Source organism: Schistocerca cancellata, chromosome 7 (genome assembly GCF_023864275.1).
Source record: "Schistocerca cancellata isolate TAMUIC-IGC-003103 chromosome 7, iqSchCanc2.1, whole genome shotgun sequence".
NCBI lineage: Eukaryota > Metazoa > Arthropoda > Insecta > Orthoptera > Acrididae > Schistocerca > Schistocerca cancellata.
In genome coordinates this window covers 315,379,969-315,395,442 of record NC_064632.1, presented here as the reverse complement: position 1 = coordinate 315,395,442, position 15,474 = coordinate 315,379,969, and the positions used below count along the sequence as shown (strand labels likewise).

General features: G+C 38.4%; 1 protein-coding gene across 4 annotated transcripts in view; it reads left to right on the top strand.

The window, feature by feature from the left end:
• LOC126092543 (mitogen-activated protein kinase 15-like) overlaps positions 1-15,474 on the top strand; it is a 217,596-nt gene that overhangs the window by 135,983 nt on the left and 66,139 nt on the right. For all 4 annotated transcript variants that reach the window (XM_049908198.1, XM_049908200.1, XM_049908201.1 and 1 more), the window contains 2 exons: positions 1,443-1,635; positions 6,985-7,125. In XM_049908198.1, coding sequence (XP_049764155.1) covers positions 1,443-1,635; positions 6,985-7,125 — 334 coding nt within the window. The remainder of the gene's footprint in view (positions 1-1,442; positions 1,636-6,984; positions 7,126-15,474) is intronic.

Here is a 15,474-nt window from a genome sequence, read left to right as displayed (position 1 = left end):
TTAATTATGCTCTTTTAAAATTTTTCAAAACAGTAGACATATCCTCATTCAAAACAATTTTTCTCTAATTTCATTGCACAGTTACATGAGAAAAAGGCTAATTTTGAGAATTTTCGAATGCTTCCAAAACCATATTTTCATAAGTTACTAGTAAAAGTGTTTTGGGTGTATAATTTATTTTTGTAACAAATCATTGTTTGTGATTCAATTGAATACATCACCCCAAATTTCATTGTTTTTCAATGCAAATAAATATGTGAATTTGAGAATTTTGGAAGCTACCATTGTCCTTTGCCTAATCTATGAGGCATGATTAATATGCTTGTAACGTGAGCAAGATGAATATGTGAGCCACAGCACCTCAGATGCGACATACAACACTTGGAAAGTGTTCTGAGAAGCAGTGGGTACTCCACAAGTTATACTGGAAGTTGTTGTTGTTGTTGTGGTCTTCAGTCCTGAGACTGGTTTGATGCAGCTCTCCATGCTACTCTATCGTGTGCAAGCTTCTTCATCTCCCAGTATCTACTGCAACCTACATCCTTCTGAATCTGCTTAGTGTATTCATCTCTTGGTCCCCCTCTACGATTTTTACCCTCCACACTGCCCTCCAATGCTAAATTTGTGATCCCTTGATGCCTCAAAACATGTCCTACCAACCGATCCCTTCTTCTAGTCAAGTTGTGCCACAAACTTCTCTTCTCCCCAATTCTATTCAATACCTCTTCATTAGTTACGTGATCTACCCACCTTATCTTCAGCATTCTTCTGTAGCACCACATTTCGAAAGCTTCTATTCTCTTCTTGTCCAAACTAGTTATCGTCCATGTTTCACTTCCATACATGGCTACACTCCATACAAATACTTTCAGAAACGACTTCCTGACACTTAAATCTATACTCGATGTTAACAAATTCCTCTTCTTGAGAAACGCTTTCCTTGAAGTATAACAGCAGAAATTGTTCTGAGGAGCAGTGGGTACTCCACAAGTTATATTGGAAGTATAACAGTGCCAAACACTCGACGAAGTGGCAAATCAGAAATATATACATATCACACAGTAAATAATGAAATGAAATGAAATGCAATGTCCTAATGATAGTCTGTCATTATTAGGTAGAAGTCAATGGAACTTATTGGGCAGTAATATCTTGATATCTTCTTAGTATGAGGTAATGATCATTTTAATTTCAACCTGCAATTTAGTTCTCTGCATTTTCACCAAAGTGTGATGTGAATTTGGATTACTTTTATACTTATATCATGCATCAACATAACTGCACATCATGTCATTTGTATACATGTTGTCATCTGTGTAAAAAATTATTGTCTGTCAGTATGATTTGTCTTTGATTAATTTCATCTATACTGCTGAGAGGGTGTGACCTTATATTTCAGGAGCATCTTTTTTTCTAAAACTGGGCTAATATTTTTGTTGCAGACTTGAAATCAATTTTTGCCGGTTATGGCAGTTCCCTTCTTCAGAAACCACCCCCAGGGCCACATAAGAGCTTACGTGAATTGTTGAGCAATTCATCCCCAGATGCAGTAGATCTTGTTTGCAGACTGGTAGTTTTCAATCCAGATAAAAGACTGACTGCAGAGCAGGCCCTTGAACATCCTTATGTATTAAGGTACTTGCAAATCATTTGTAACTTATGCTCAATAGTAATTTAATAATAGCTTGAAGCAGTTGATGTTCCACTAATTAAATTTTGGAATACCGTATTTACTCGAATCTAAGCCGCGCTTTTTTTCTGGTTTTCGTAATCCAAAAAACAGCCTGCGGCTTAGAATCGAGTGCAAAGCAAGCGGAAGCTATGAAAAATGTTGGTACGTGCCGCCACAACTAACTTCTGCCGTTGAATATATGTAGCGCTACGCAGGCATGCTTTGTAAGCACAAAGATAAATACTGGCGCCAAAACTTCTGCGTCAGTAAATAATTTTTTTAAAAAAAGTGGAAGCGAGCTTTTTTCTCCGCTGCGAGTTTCGACCACTGCATTTTCATACATTATCCAACGAAGTAAATTCAAATTCCGTATTGTTCATCTTCGAATGTAGTACTACGAAAATCTGACTGGCAAGACTGTTTGGGATGTTTGTCAATATGGCCAACTCTACGTTCTGAATTTTTTCCTATCTGTGAGAAGAGATGGTTGCTAGTAGGAACGTGATGAAATTTGAATCACATATAGTATTCTCTTCACCATACGAATAATACGAATATAAACATTTTGCCGTATATTCTTTCGTCTTTGCTGCTATCTCATTTAAATCCTGTCTGCCAAATAAACTACGAAACTAGAGTGAGACAACAGCAAACGCGAAAGAATATATGTATCGTGTCATGTTTATATTCGGATTATTCTTATGCCTAGTAGTGATACAGTCAGAAATGAAGCACGGCAAGTGACTAGATTTTTAAATCTAAGATGACTCTAATTTCTGTGCAGAATTTGATGTAATAAAGAAGCGGCCGCAAAGATTTTCAAACGGAGAAAAATTTTCGCCTAACTCTCGTTCAGAAAATGTTCTATCATACGCAGTCTATTATTTGATTCTTGTTGATCATTATCAAAGAAAGCAGCAGTATAAGTAACGTCTCTTGCCATTGTTTCGCTAATGAGATGATTCCTCTTTTTTTTTTTTTTTTTTTTTTTTTAATTGCGGCGGTAGCGCGCACAAAAGCAAGCCATGCTGCGAGCCGCGACAGGCCGTAAACACGCACTATCAGAATGCAACAAACAATGCATGACACAGTGCAGTAATGCATTTTCAGCTTAAGAGTGACGCAAACACCTATAACAAAGAGAATGGCACTTATCAGATCAAAGCAAAATAAGCAATCGATTCAAACCAGACGAAGCACATGAAAAAGGAAGGGTACCCGTATAAATATGGACAGAACACCTGACGCATAGCAATGGCTATGTGGTAAAGCTTAACTGCTAAGCTTACGACTTGAACCAAACTACTGTAGCTGTATCGTCATTCATTCGACCTAAATTGTGTCTCATATTACAATGGACCAACTTTGTTTCGATTTGGAGGTGCGGCCTAAAACTTCTCTCTCCCCTTGAATTTCGAGTCTCAAATTTCAGGTGCGGCTTAGATTCGGGAAATTTTTTTTTCCTTTATTTCGAGTCTCATTTTTCAGGTGCGGCTTAGTTTCGAGTGCGGCTTAGATTCGAGTAAATACGGTAGCCATTTCATTATATATAAATCCCACTATTTTAAAGATTTATTGTTCCAAGGATCACTATTATTACTGTTTACTTAATATTTTAAATGGTGTACTTCTCTTGTAAACTTCAAAGTTTTCTATGAATCTGTGACTATTGTTACTTCAGTATTATGTCTTGAATGTTATCAAACTGCCCACTGACTTTGTTGGTAGGGTTAAACTATCCTTTTATTTTATATTTTTCACTACTAAGTAGTTTTGGGTATGTAGCCATTCTCAAGAGTTAAATATAACATATTAAATTCATATTATGTAGGCTACAATCAGTGTACTTGTCTATATTGCACAGTTGTTGGCTGGACGTAAGAGTTACAGGCTTGATTTCAGGTGTCATGAAGTAGTAGTTACATGGCATAGTTGTAGTCCAGCGACTATACTGCACACCCACTTGCAACTAAATTATTCTGTATTGTGTGTTAATATTTCTCTTTATGAACCACACAAGCGGTATGATATACATGACAGATTTTGGTAATAATAAAACAGAATTAAAAACAGACAGAATGACTTTCATTACTTATGTTCTGGATGTGAAGTACTGCCAATAGAATTATTGAAAAGCTTTTGGAACTGTTACATACTCCCTCATAGAGGGAAGGAGGATAGATTATTAGGAAGAGTCAGTAAGTCACTCAGACACCAGGATAAATAGGAATCATCTCTGTCAGACAACGATCTTCTCAGTTGCAAAAGGGAATCAAAGAAGTGTGATTTAACGTTTTTCATGTCCTTTGACTTCATCATTTTTTCAGAAAAACATTAATATTGTTGTATAAATGATTCTCAGGCGAGATGATGGACATTGTTGTGAAATTCTCAAATATTTCATCAGCAGTGGGGAGGGGGGATTGGGTTGTTTGGGGGAAGAGACCAAACAACCAAACAGCAAGGTCATCGGTCTCATTGGATTAGGGAAGGAAGTCGGCCGTGCCCTTTCAAAGGAACCATCCCGGCATTTGCCTGGAGCGATTTAGGGAAATCACAGAAAACCTAAATCAGGATGGCTGGATGCGGGATTCAACCGTCATCCTCCCGAATGCGAGTCTAATGTGTTAACCACTGCGCCATTTCGCTCGGTCTATTTCATCAGGGAAACACTGACATCATTAGGTGTGGTGAACACATTGCTGAGCTGCGACTGAAACCTCCCATTTATGCTACTCTAAGAAAAAAACTCACAGACATAAACATGCCAGATTCAGTGACCAATAGCAAAAGTTTGGTGGTTGTTAGTAGGCGACAACTATGTTACTAGCTGGATGATGAACCAAAGCTTTGGCACACACCTAAAGGCTGTTAGTCATACTGTGCTTGTGATGCTGTCAGCCAACCTAGTGCTCTCTGTTGGAAGCCACATGCTGATATACATGTCCGCACTGGCATGTGCCAATCCTTTCCAAATGTCCCTTGCATGATCAGTAGTTCCCCTTTGTGATCACTGTAATTTTAACATGGACTGTGATTTTAACATGGACAGAACTGCATACCATGCTGTCCTAAGCTGGTATCCTGTGTCTCTGTTCAGCAGATTTGTTGAACAGTGAATTTCCACCTCTTCTTTGAGACTGCTGCTACAGTATGAAGACATAAACAAGATATTTTTGTAATTCATATCGTGTCCCATACTGGTACAATGATTGGCCATTGCAAATTTCTCTGCTTGGTCCAGATTTGTTTGTTGTCAATATTTGGTGCATTCATCTTCCACAGTCCAATGTACAATGTCCTGCAACCATAGGGAATTTTATAGAAACCAGGCCTTTTAAACCAAGATTGTCTTTCACTGAGCTTAAAAGAGCTGTGAGTTTCATTGGCAGACAAAAGAAACATGTAACTATTTCTTCAGTAGTTTTCTGATTTTCAAAGAAACACCACCATTGTATGGCAAGATGACCATTCCTATTTGTTCTTCACTTTCTTCCAAATCCTCACTTTGTGTGACTTGTGCTGGGTGTAAGGCATGGCGAATCTCCTGTTCGGAGTATCCATTCTGTAAGAATATGGTACTGAGGTGGTGTAGCCAAATGGATAAGCTGTCTGGATCTGATGAGGCTAATGCTCTATGGACCTATGCCCTAAGTGTCCTACTTCATTGTGCAGGACGGTGGCAGCTGGTGGTCTGTAAGTATAAGTCCACTTGTGTATGTTTATGGTACTTGTCATGTCACAATATACCATCCTCTTTTCTTGACATGTCCAGGAACAGGATTTCACCATTTTTCTCTGTCTCCATCTTAAACTTGGTATTTGACTGAGGAGAATTTAGATATTATAAAAATACATCCAGCGATTCAGAGCCATGGGGACAGGTTACAAAGGTGTTACCCACATATCGTGTCAGAAGCACATAGGTTTTGATTTCATTGACTAGAGCACGCTTCCACAAAGAGATTAGTCCCATTTTGTCACCTTAACCACATACTTGCCTCTTTGATTAAAATCATAATTTTTCATGTATTTCCCTCTAGTGTTTTTTTTTTTTCAGTGATGAAAACTTAAATATTTCATAAAAATTACAATTCATTCACTTTCACGAAGCAGTCAAAAAAACTGGACAAAATCTTTTGTCATTTAATAATAAAAACTTAATTTTTGAGTAAAATCAGTTACAGTTTGTCCAATTTGGTGAACTAAAGTCACATATTTGACAAAATCTTTTACAGTTGATCTCTGAATTAGACAAAATCATGGCACTGTGTATAGAGACTTAAAAAATTTAATAAAATTATGTTTAAATGATTGTCTTTACATATTAACTGCTGGTCATTGTTATCTGAAATCCAAGAAAAGTTTATACTAGTGTGACTTTTTTCCCTTATGAAAGCTGTTTTAAGTATCACTGGTTTTATCCAATTTTTTGCCTTTATATGTCTTCCATTTTTATTTATATCATGTAATTTCTTTTGATTTTGTATTTGCTTTTTACTTATTCATTACCAACAATTCATTCTTAATACTAACGAATTTCCATCTCAGTTTTTAGGCCACTGCTCCTTCCACATCTGTTCTTGTGTGTTCTGTAACTCTCAAATGAGTATTTGATGTTGCTTGCCCTTTGCTCTAGCACTTTAACATCTCACATTTTCTGTCTCCTTCTCACCATGTAAGGTGGCACAGTGGCTAGGAAACTGGACTTGCATTCAGAATGCTATTAAAATCTGTGAGATAATCGAGGTTTATGTTTCGTGCAATTTCTCCAAGTTATTTAAGTGCAAATGGTTGACTTCACTAAAATGCCATGCCTAATTTTCTAGCACATAATAGCTTGTATTCTGATGTCATTGTCAACAATGAGGGTATTGCATCTCGTCCTTTCTTTTTATTTTTTGCTTTTTTTATTATATTTCATCATTTCTTGTCATTTACTCATTTAAAAGCAAATCATATTCTGTAAATATTCAGGCATTTACAACTTACCAAACCCAAAATCCACATATACAGATAATTTATAGTAGTGGTAAAAAGGTATGATTCTAGTTTATTACTCAATTTTTGAAAAATTAGTTTTGCTGCATTATATATGAGGAAGTTTCTTCAGGATGCAGTTACATCTATTCTTTTGGTTGTGGTAGTGGATATCACAGTTGATTCCAAATAGGCTTTTTTAACTTTTTGTGAAAACTTACATTGTACGTATTTGAAACAAATAACTGCTGCTCAAACATCTGAGGATTATTAAATAAGCCAAAACCATCTTTTTTTTAAGTACGGGAGTAAAATAATTTTTGGTTTGCTAGGTTTCATGACAAAGATCGAGAACCAAAACTGAAACATAATGTTCTACTACCTCTCCGTGATGATGTGAAACTTTCTGTGGATGACTACAGGCGCAAATTGTACGAATTAATGGATAGAAGGAAACATCACGATAGGCCCAGGTAAGTTTACTGCACTACTCAAGTGTAACGTAACACTTTGTGTTATTTATGTTTTGCTGTAAATCAGACCCCTGATTGTGTGAATTACATTCCAGAGTGGTTTAATAGATTCCATCTCTATTTGTAACTGTGCATCAGAACTTTAAAATCAACATACCAGTAAATATTTGAATTGTAATGACAGGAGACACGGCTGTGGTAGAATGGGTAGAGAGAGTCATAAATTTTAAAATCAGGATAACACACTTCAGTAATTACAGAATAAACTAACTGGCAGTAATTTAGTGTTTGTTTGAATGCCAGGCCCACATTAACATTTTGTATTGGTGGCGACGTGCACTTTTTAAGCACTGGTATCCAGATATGAAGAAACTTGCACAGGATAGACTAGAATGAAGAGCTGCGTCAAAAGACTACTGCAGCAGCAGCAACAATAGCCTACAGTAGTGGTTTTTAGAGTGTTGTATACAAAGCACTGTCCCGTCTTAAGGAGAACAAAGATAATTTGTGTCCCTAATACCTACATCAAAGTAAGAAGGTGATTGACACTAGAGCATAATAAGGGCAATGTTGCCAGTTCAGAATCATCTGCACACACAATTTGGTTGCAGCAGCTGGATATTTCTGTTCTGGATACATCACATGCTACCCGTTAATGTGCAGTGTAGGGTTTGCTTACTATGTTGATAGTAGTATCTCTTACCTTTTTTCACACCTTCGCAACTAGTTTGGGACATTCTGCTGTGTAAAACAAATACACCATACAGATAAACAATGTAAACAATGAGAACAAATCAATTATTATGTTCCAAATCACAATGTCATCTCCACCTGACTGTGGCAACTGACTCTTGTGACAACAGTGTGAAATGACAATGGTGAACAGAATCGCAAGCATGACTGGTTGTTGCTATTTTACCTGTACTGTAAACAGCTAGCTGTCAATCACTTTGTTATTCTGATCCAGATACAACTGTAGCATGTTGTGTCAACCCAACTTTGAACTTCTAATGAATGCCCTTACTACTTAAATCGATTTTGCTGAAAGTCTTAAGTTACATGAAATCAGCCTATTAAAATCTCTGGTGGAGCCCTTCTTCTTAATATTCAGCAGCTGGCTTGCTAGAAAAGATCTTCACATACGTTATTATTATTAAGCGCTGCATTCAGTTGGGAAAAAATCGATCGTTTTGAACACTTCGTTCAGTTTACGACAGATCTAAAATTTCAGATGTGGACGAAGCCTTTTTGGACGATTTCAATAAAACTCAGAGATTGCAGGCTCTCTTCGTCACAGCTGAAACTTCCCAATTAATTACAGGCCCCAGACAATCATCAACAATTCAGACAGAGAACGCATTCGTCATTCACTCTAAAATGAAATGGTCACAAACCTTATTTCTGAGGAAAATTGTATATTGAATCCATTTCCGTACATGTTCCGTTTCCGTGGATTTTTAGTCTCATGAAATTTACTTTTACAAGTCCTTCTTTCTCTTTGTCTACCACGCTAGCGGCACAAACTTTCCTGCCTCGCTTTATCGCGAAGAAGAGTAAATAAATCTCCTCTTGCAATACGAAAATCTTCCAACCGATACTTTCCGAAGCTGTTCCTTTTTCTCTCCTCTTTCTATCTCTCTTTCTATATCTATAATTATATTGACCATGGAGCATACATCTGTGTACCTCTGTTATTCCAAAGAATAAACGTACTCGAAAAATACCTTGGCATCGACGAGCTGTCGGCGCATATATTACTAGAAAATCTGCTCAGATACTTTTCATACGTAAATAAATGTGGATGATTTGATTGACCATTATTAATTATTGCGTGGTAGAGGGTAATTTTCCGTGGGGAGATTACAATGCCCCTCGCAGCGAGCGAAGTTTGTGAGGTCAATTTTTATTCACCGAACACACTTCGCGAGCTATCTATTAGCGTGGATAACCCGGAAGTGATGATTGTCAGTCCTCCGGCTGAAAAAGAATATTGTGTTTGAACTAGACGAAGAAAAGAAATGTTGAAGACAGAAGAAATGAAGAGACCGGTACCGCGGCTGTATTACTTTTACGTGCATCTAGGTGTTATGTTTGCTGTGCACAACCAAGGAAGATGATCTTTCATGAACATATGTCAGGGTCTACCCATTCGGGAACTTTCTTAAGCAGGGAAACCTTGGAAAACCTCTTAAGCTTAGACCCCCAGCCTACGGTACATAGAAGATAGGAAAGCCTATAGAAGAACAAAAATAATTTTGAAATTTATCTCTAAAGGAAAGATAGGGCCTAATTAGTACCACGATTTGGAGAAGAGTAGTTTGTGCCTCTAGCAAAAAAAACGTTTTACAATAAATAACGTGAATTTGCGTTTTACAATCTTGCTTCTAGGACAATATATCTTGCGGTGCTAAACTCCCCCGGGTCTTGCATGTCCCCGACGTCCACAGTTGTAGTCGGTCTTCTATGCGGCCCCCTCTGTCGTTGATCTTCTACGCGGCCCACACTGGGAAGAGTAGAAGGGACAGGGATGCTCGAATTCACATGCAACATTCATTCCAAAAGGATTAGCAATGACCAAAAGGGAAACTCTTCCTGTAAGAGAACTGATTAGGTAGCACCGTCCAAGATTCTCCTTTTTGAAAGCAAAATCCTTGTGGCTTCATGGATCCTTTTTGTTACGACGTACTTCAAGGAATTCAACTCTTAATTAATGATGTTCCCAAAAGCATCATCCGATTTACACTCGTTTGAATACTCCTTTTGACTTTGCCTCCCCACTTGTGCTTATAAGTCCAAAAGTTTTAACAGATTTTCTGTGACTGATTTGTTCTTCGTAATTTAAAGGATTCATGTAACTGACTATAGATTTTGGATTCAAATTATCGAATAATGGAAAGTGTAGTTCATTTTATTTCAAGACATCATCCATATTTTTTTGATAAGTCATATAATTTAGCTATACTCAAAAAAAAAACTTTTTATTCTAAATACATATATTTCTACACTTGAGTGCTGAAATGTAGAAGTTATTAGCATTGAAGAATGCGGATTCACTTCTTTCATTTACTCTCTGATTCATACGGCGTTCATCCATGCTCATATATGGAAATGGATTTTTCACACAAAATTCCCAAATGAACACGAACCATTAAATTACTAGTGAATCTATGAATACTACTTTCTTTAATCATTCAATAAAAAATTAAAACTCTTAGCTTCTAATTATACCACCTATTCCTTTTAAAGTTCAACATGAATCAATTTATCCTCGCGTTTGGTGCGAGTCTCTTACAAAGAATATCTGTATCGTCTATATCGATTTTAATTCTCGCGCTGACGTCAACTGTTTTGCGCGGGAAATAATCGTTGCGGCGTTAACCGTCACTCACGATTCACTACCACAATTCACATATTTACACATTTAAGCGTTCACATGAGATTATATACGAATCTTCACTCGAACCTCTTTAGATTATTCAGCGTCATTTGCAGGGAAACATTTTATTCTTCTTGAAGGTCAGTCAGATCTTTTATACATCTTGATAACATTAGCAATGCTAAAGTTCTATGTTCACCCAAACCACAGGTGAAGCCTATCTCCACTATCCTTTTTTACAACCCTCAATAGTACTAATTAGTCATTATTTCTATACTCTATGTCACTAACTAACTATTTCAATTTAAAGGCTTTTAACATTACACACACACAGTTTATTGTTATATTTTTTACGAGCGTTCATCTCTGTCACTCGGAACACCATTCCTCCCTATCTTCTAATCTTCATTATATCTTTTTAAGTCGTTATGAGGAAATAACCCTTTTATTTTGTTCGATCCCGGGTATGCTAACAGATAAGCTCCAGGATTCGGAATTTGTAGGATAATGTATGGTCCAGTATATAGTAACTCCCACTTCTTTATACTTTTCTTTATTACGGATGATTTGGTATGTCGTTTGACTAGTACCTTCTCGCCGACATGGTATGTCTGTACCCTCTTGATCAATTTGTCATATCGTTGTTTTCTTTGATCAGCCTTTTTCATCATATTTATGATAGCTTGTCTTATTTTTTCTTCCCAAGGCATCTCGGTTTCCTGAGTTTTGGGGATATGGTGAGTCCAGAAGTTTTCCTCCTTCTCTTCGAACATCAATTCACGAGGTGTATATCCAGTTGAGGAGTGTGGCATGTTATTGTATATTTGCTCAAACTCTTCCACATAATTTGCCCACGCAGTTTGCTTATTATGGCAATACGTCCTCATAAATCGATTGAATTCTCTAAAAATTCTCTCCACCAAATTACCTTGTGGGTGGTAAAATGATGTTAGTACGTGTTTCACACCTACTTGAGACAAAGTCTGCTTCCACCGGAGTCCCGTAAATATTTTAGCATTGTCAGTTATGATCGCCTTTGGTATACCCACATGTGGAAGATAATCTCTTATTAATCTTAATACAATTACTTTTGCTGTAGCCGTCTTTATCGGGTATAGCTTTACGTATTTCGTGCACACATCCAGAAATGCTAACACATATTTAACACCACCTCTTGAAGTAGGTAACGATCCACACAGATCGCACGAAATTAATCCTTTTGGTTCTTGATGATGATGATGATGTTTGGTTTGTGGGGCGCTCAACTGCATGGTTATCAGCGCCCGTACAATGTCCCAACCTTTGCTCAGTCCAATTTCGCCACTTTCCTGGATGATGATGAAATGATGAGGACAACACAAACACCCAGTCATCTCGAGGCAGGTGAAAATCCCTGACCCCGCCGGGAATCGAACCCGGGACCCCGTGCTCGGGAAGTGAGAACGCTACCGCGAGACCACGAGCGGCGGACCCTTTTGGTTCTTGTACTACTATAGAGCATAATGGGTGCTTAGTCCCTTTTGAATCCGGCTTTGTTTTTTGGCAGATTATGCACCTCTTTAAGACCTCGTGCACTCTGCGCTTTATGTTGGGGAAATAACAGTACCCACTTATCTTGTCTGCACATTTTGTCACACGGAAATGTCCCCAGGTCAAATGAGTGAACCAGACAAGTTTCTCTATTTGTGCCTCAGGTATACAAACACACCAACGGACTTTGTTTGGCCTTCCACAGCGGAAAAATAATACGCCATTTACTAGGTTGTAATAATTTGCAATCTGATCCGAAGGTTGCTGTTGTAACCTTTGAATGACACTTCCCCATTGAGCATCCTTTTTCTGTAACTGGGCCATATGCACACACAAATTGATGTAGTACGTCTTATATGGATTTTCCTGCAGCAGCAATATCGGGAATTCTGAGGAATTATTTACTTCAATCTCTTTGGTTAAACCCTGCGGTGACCTTGATAGAGCGTCCGCAATAATGTTTTGCTGCCCTGAGACATGTACGATCTGAAACTGGTATTGTTGCAGAGCGAGAGTCCATCTAGCCAGTCTGGGGTGTAACAGTTTACACGTTTGTAAAAACGTTAATGATTGGTGATCGCAATATACGATAGTCTTCGACCCATATAAGTAATAGTGAAATTTTTTAAATCCCCAGACGACCACAAGAGCCTCTAATTCTGTCGTCGTGTACGTTCGTTCACAGTTGGACAAAACACGACTAGCAAACGCAATAGGACAAACGGTAAGCTGTCCATTTATCTTGCGTACTTGGAAAAGGCACGCTCCAAGACCCACATTTGACGAATCTGTTGACAAATAGAATTCCTCTTGCATGTCCGGATGGTACAAAAGCGGTGCATTTACTAATTGCTTCTTTATTTCTTCGAATGCTTCTTGACACTCTAATGTCCAGAGCCAGGGCACATCCTTCTTCAGCAAACTATTCAGTGCTGCTGCATTCATGGCCTGATTCGTGATAAATCTTCTAAAAAATGATGCAAGACCCAAAAACCCTTTTAATTGCCTCCTATTTCTTGGTGTTGGAAACTTACTAATCGCCATTAGCTTCTCCTTGGTCGGTAAAATTCCCTTTGCGTCAATTATATGCCCCAGGAACTTGATTCTATTTAGTGCAAAATGTGATTTCTGTAGGTTAGCAGTTATTCCCATGGTTTTGAAAACATCCAACACCCGCCTCAGTAAAGTAATATGCTCTTCCCAGGTCTTCGATGCAATAAGCATATCATCAACAAATACTGTTATCCTGCTTCTTAGTTCTGGGCCTAATGCGTAATCTAGCGCTGCTATAAAAATTCCAGCACTAATGTTGAGTCCGAAAGGAACTACAGTAAATTGGTAACTTCTTCCTGCATAAATGAAAGCTGTATATTTCCTCGATACCTCATCCAGCTTGACTTGCCAATAAGAACTCCGCAAATCGATGCTCGTCAAATATTGGACATCCTGGAACCGTTGTATCAGTTCGTCTATGTTTTCCGGGTGTGTCCTCACTGGAATTATAATTTTATTTATTTCCCTGGCGTCGAGTACCAGTCTCACAGTTCCATTTGCTTTTGGCACAACCAACAATGGGGAGCAGTATGGGCTTGTAGAGGGTTCGATCAAACCCCATTTCAACATGCGATCTATTTCCTTTTGAACTTGAGCCTTTAACCTCCAGGGAACAGGATAGAAAGTTCTACAATACGTTTCGTGCGGCTTAACGTAGAGATGGCATATGTATCCTTTAATCACTCCTGGCCTTTCATCAAACACGTTTTCATACGCTGATAATAACCCTTTGAGCTGCTTCTTCTGATCTTCCGTGATGCAGTCGGATTCATTTAACTTCTCATCCACCAATTGACCGAAATCTCCTTTGACTTTGAACTCATTATTCACGTGCTGTTTAGAATTTCGTGCAGTCCTGATTACTTGCACACTGATCCCACTATTATATTTTCTGGTAAGGCTTTCTTTTTTCAACAAGTCCAATTCAATTTCTTGTTTATTTACATCTAACCAAATTTTTCCTGTTTTAAAATCTATTCTGCATCCGTATTGACGCAGGTTGTCGACTCCGATAATGCAGTCTACCACCAAATTTTTCACCACAAGGAATGTGCTTAATATTGCTACATTTCCTACTTCTACACTAAGTAGTGACTGCACTTTTACATTCGCCGATTGAGCCCCAACGGCGCCTATTATTTTGCAATTTTGAACTGGAAAAATTGGTACTCGTCTTATATTTCTGATCTTGTTGAATAGAGCCTCCGAAATGACATTTGTGGTTGCAGCTGTGTCTAAAACTGCCACTATAGGTACAGTTTCCAAAATGACTTGCACTTCGGCTACTGCCACCTGTTCCCTATTCACATCTTGGGGTTCTAAGTCCTCGGTCAATTCATCTGCCAGTAATCGTCCATCATTATACGTTAGCATGGGTATACATATCCTGTTGCCCCTCAACCTATTGTTGACCGCTCCTCCGGGGCACGAGTGGGTCCTTACAAGTTTGTTGGATTTTGATTCACCTGGTGGTTGACCTCATCCATCACTTCGGTAATTACCGGTTGATTCGCGGATGTCCGTCCCCACTGATGTTGGTTATTTGAGTTTGTTCCCCCCGGTTGGTTCCACTTTCTATTACTGTTATTGTTCCAAGCTTGTGGTCTGAAATTCCTTTCATTCCCCCATACGGGATTATATCGTTTCCCATTCCTGTTGTTCCTTGGATAGCCCCTCGCAAGACTATTGCCGGTATTATTATTGAGATTTTGAGGGGTTTCTCCACTATTTATCCATCTCTGTGCGTTCCCTTGCCTACCATTTGGCGGAGGTTCTATCTCCCGATATTGGAATCTGTTGTTACGGGCTTTCTGGTTGTTCTCTTCTATAATATCTATATGATCTAACGTCGTGAGGAACGACTCCAGGTCTTTATCGTTGCCGTAAATTAATTGATTCCGGATGCTCGTTGGTAATCTTGCTTTGAGTATGTTTATTATGTCTGGCAAAGGCATAGGTCTGTCCCAATATCTAGTTTTATTTATATATTTTTCAAAATACTTCCTAAGGCTTCCTTTCGAAAAGGAGAAAGGCTCTGGGTAGAGCACCTCCTGCCTTAGGCGTTCCTGTACTCCTTCTGACCAGAACTTTGCTAAAAACGCTTTCTCAAAATCGTCATAGGTCGAGCAAACAGAAGTCATATCCGATGCCCATATCGCCCCCGAACCTTGTATATACCCAGTAACGAAACTGATCTTCTGCCACTCCGACCAATTTCTGGGTAGAGCTCCTCTAAAACTTCGAATAAAAACAATCGGATGGACCCCCCTTTTGTCAGTATTAAAAATCTGAAATTGCCGATGCTTTATCATTTTTTCTTCGGCATGGCAAAGGCTTTCGTAATCTCCGTCAGATAAAACTTCACGCGAACAACTAGCTCGTGGCAATTT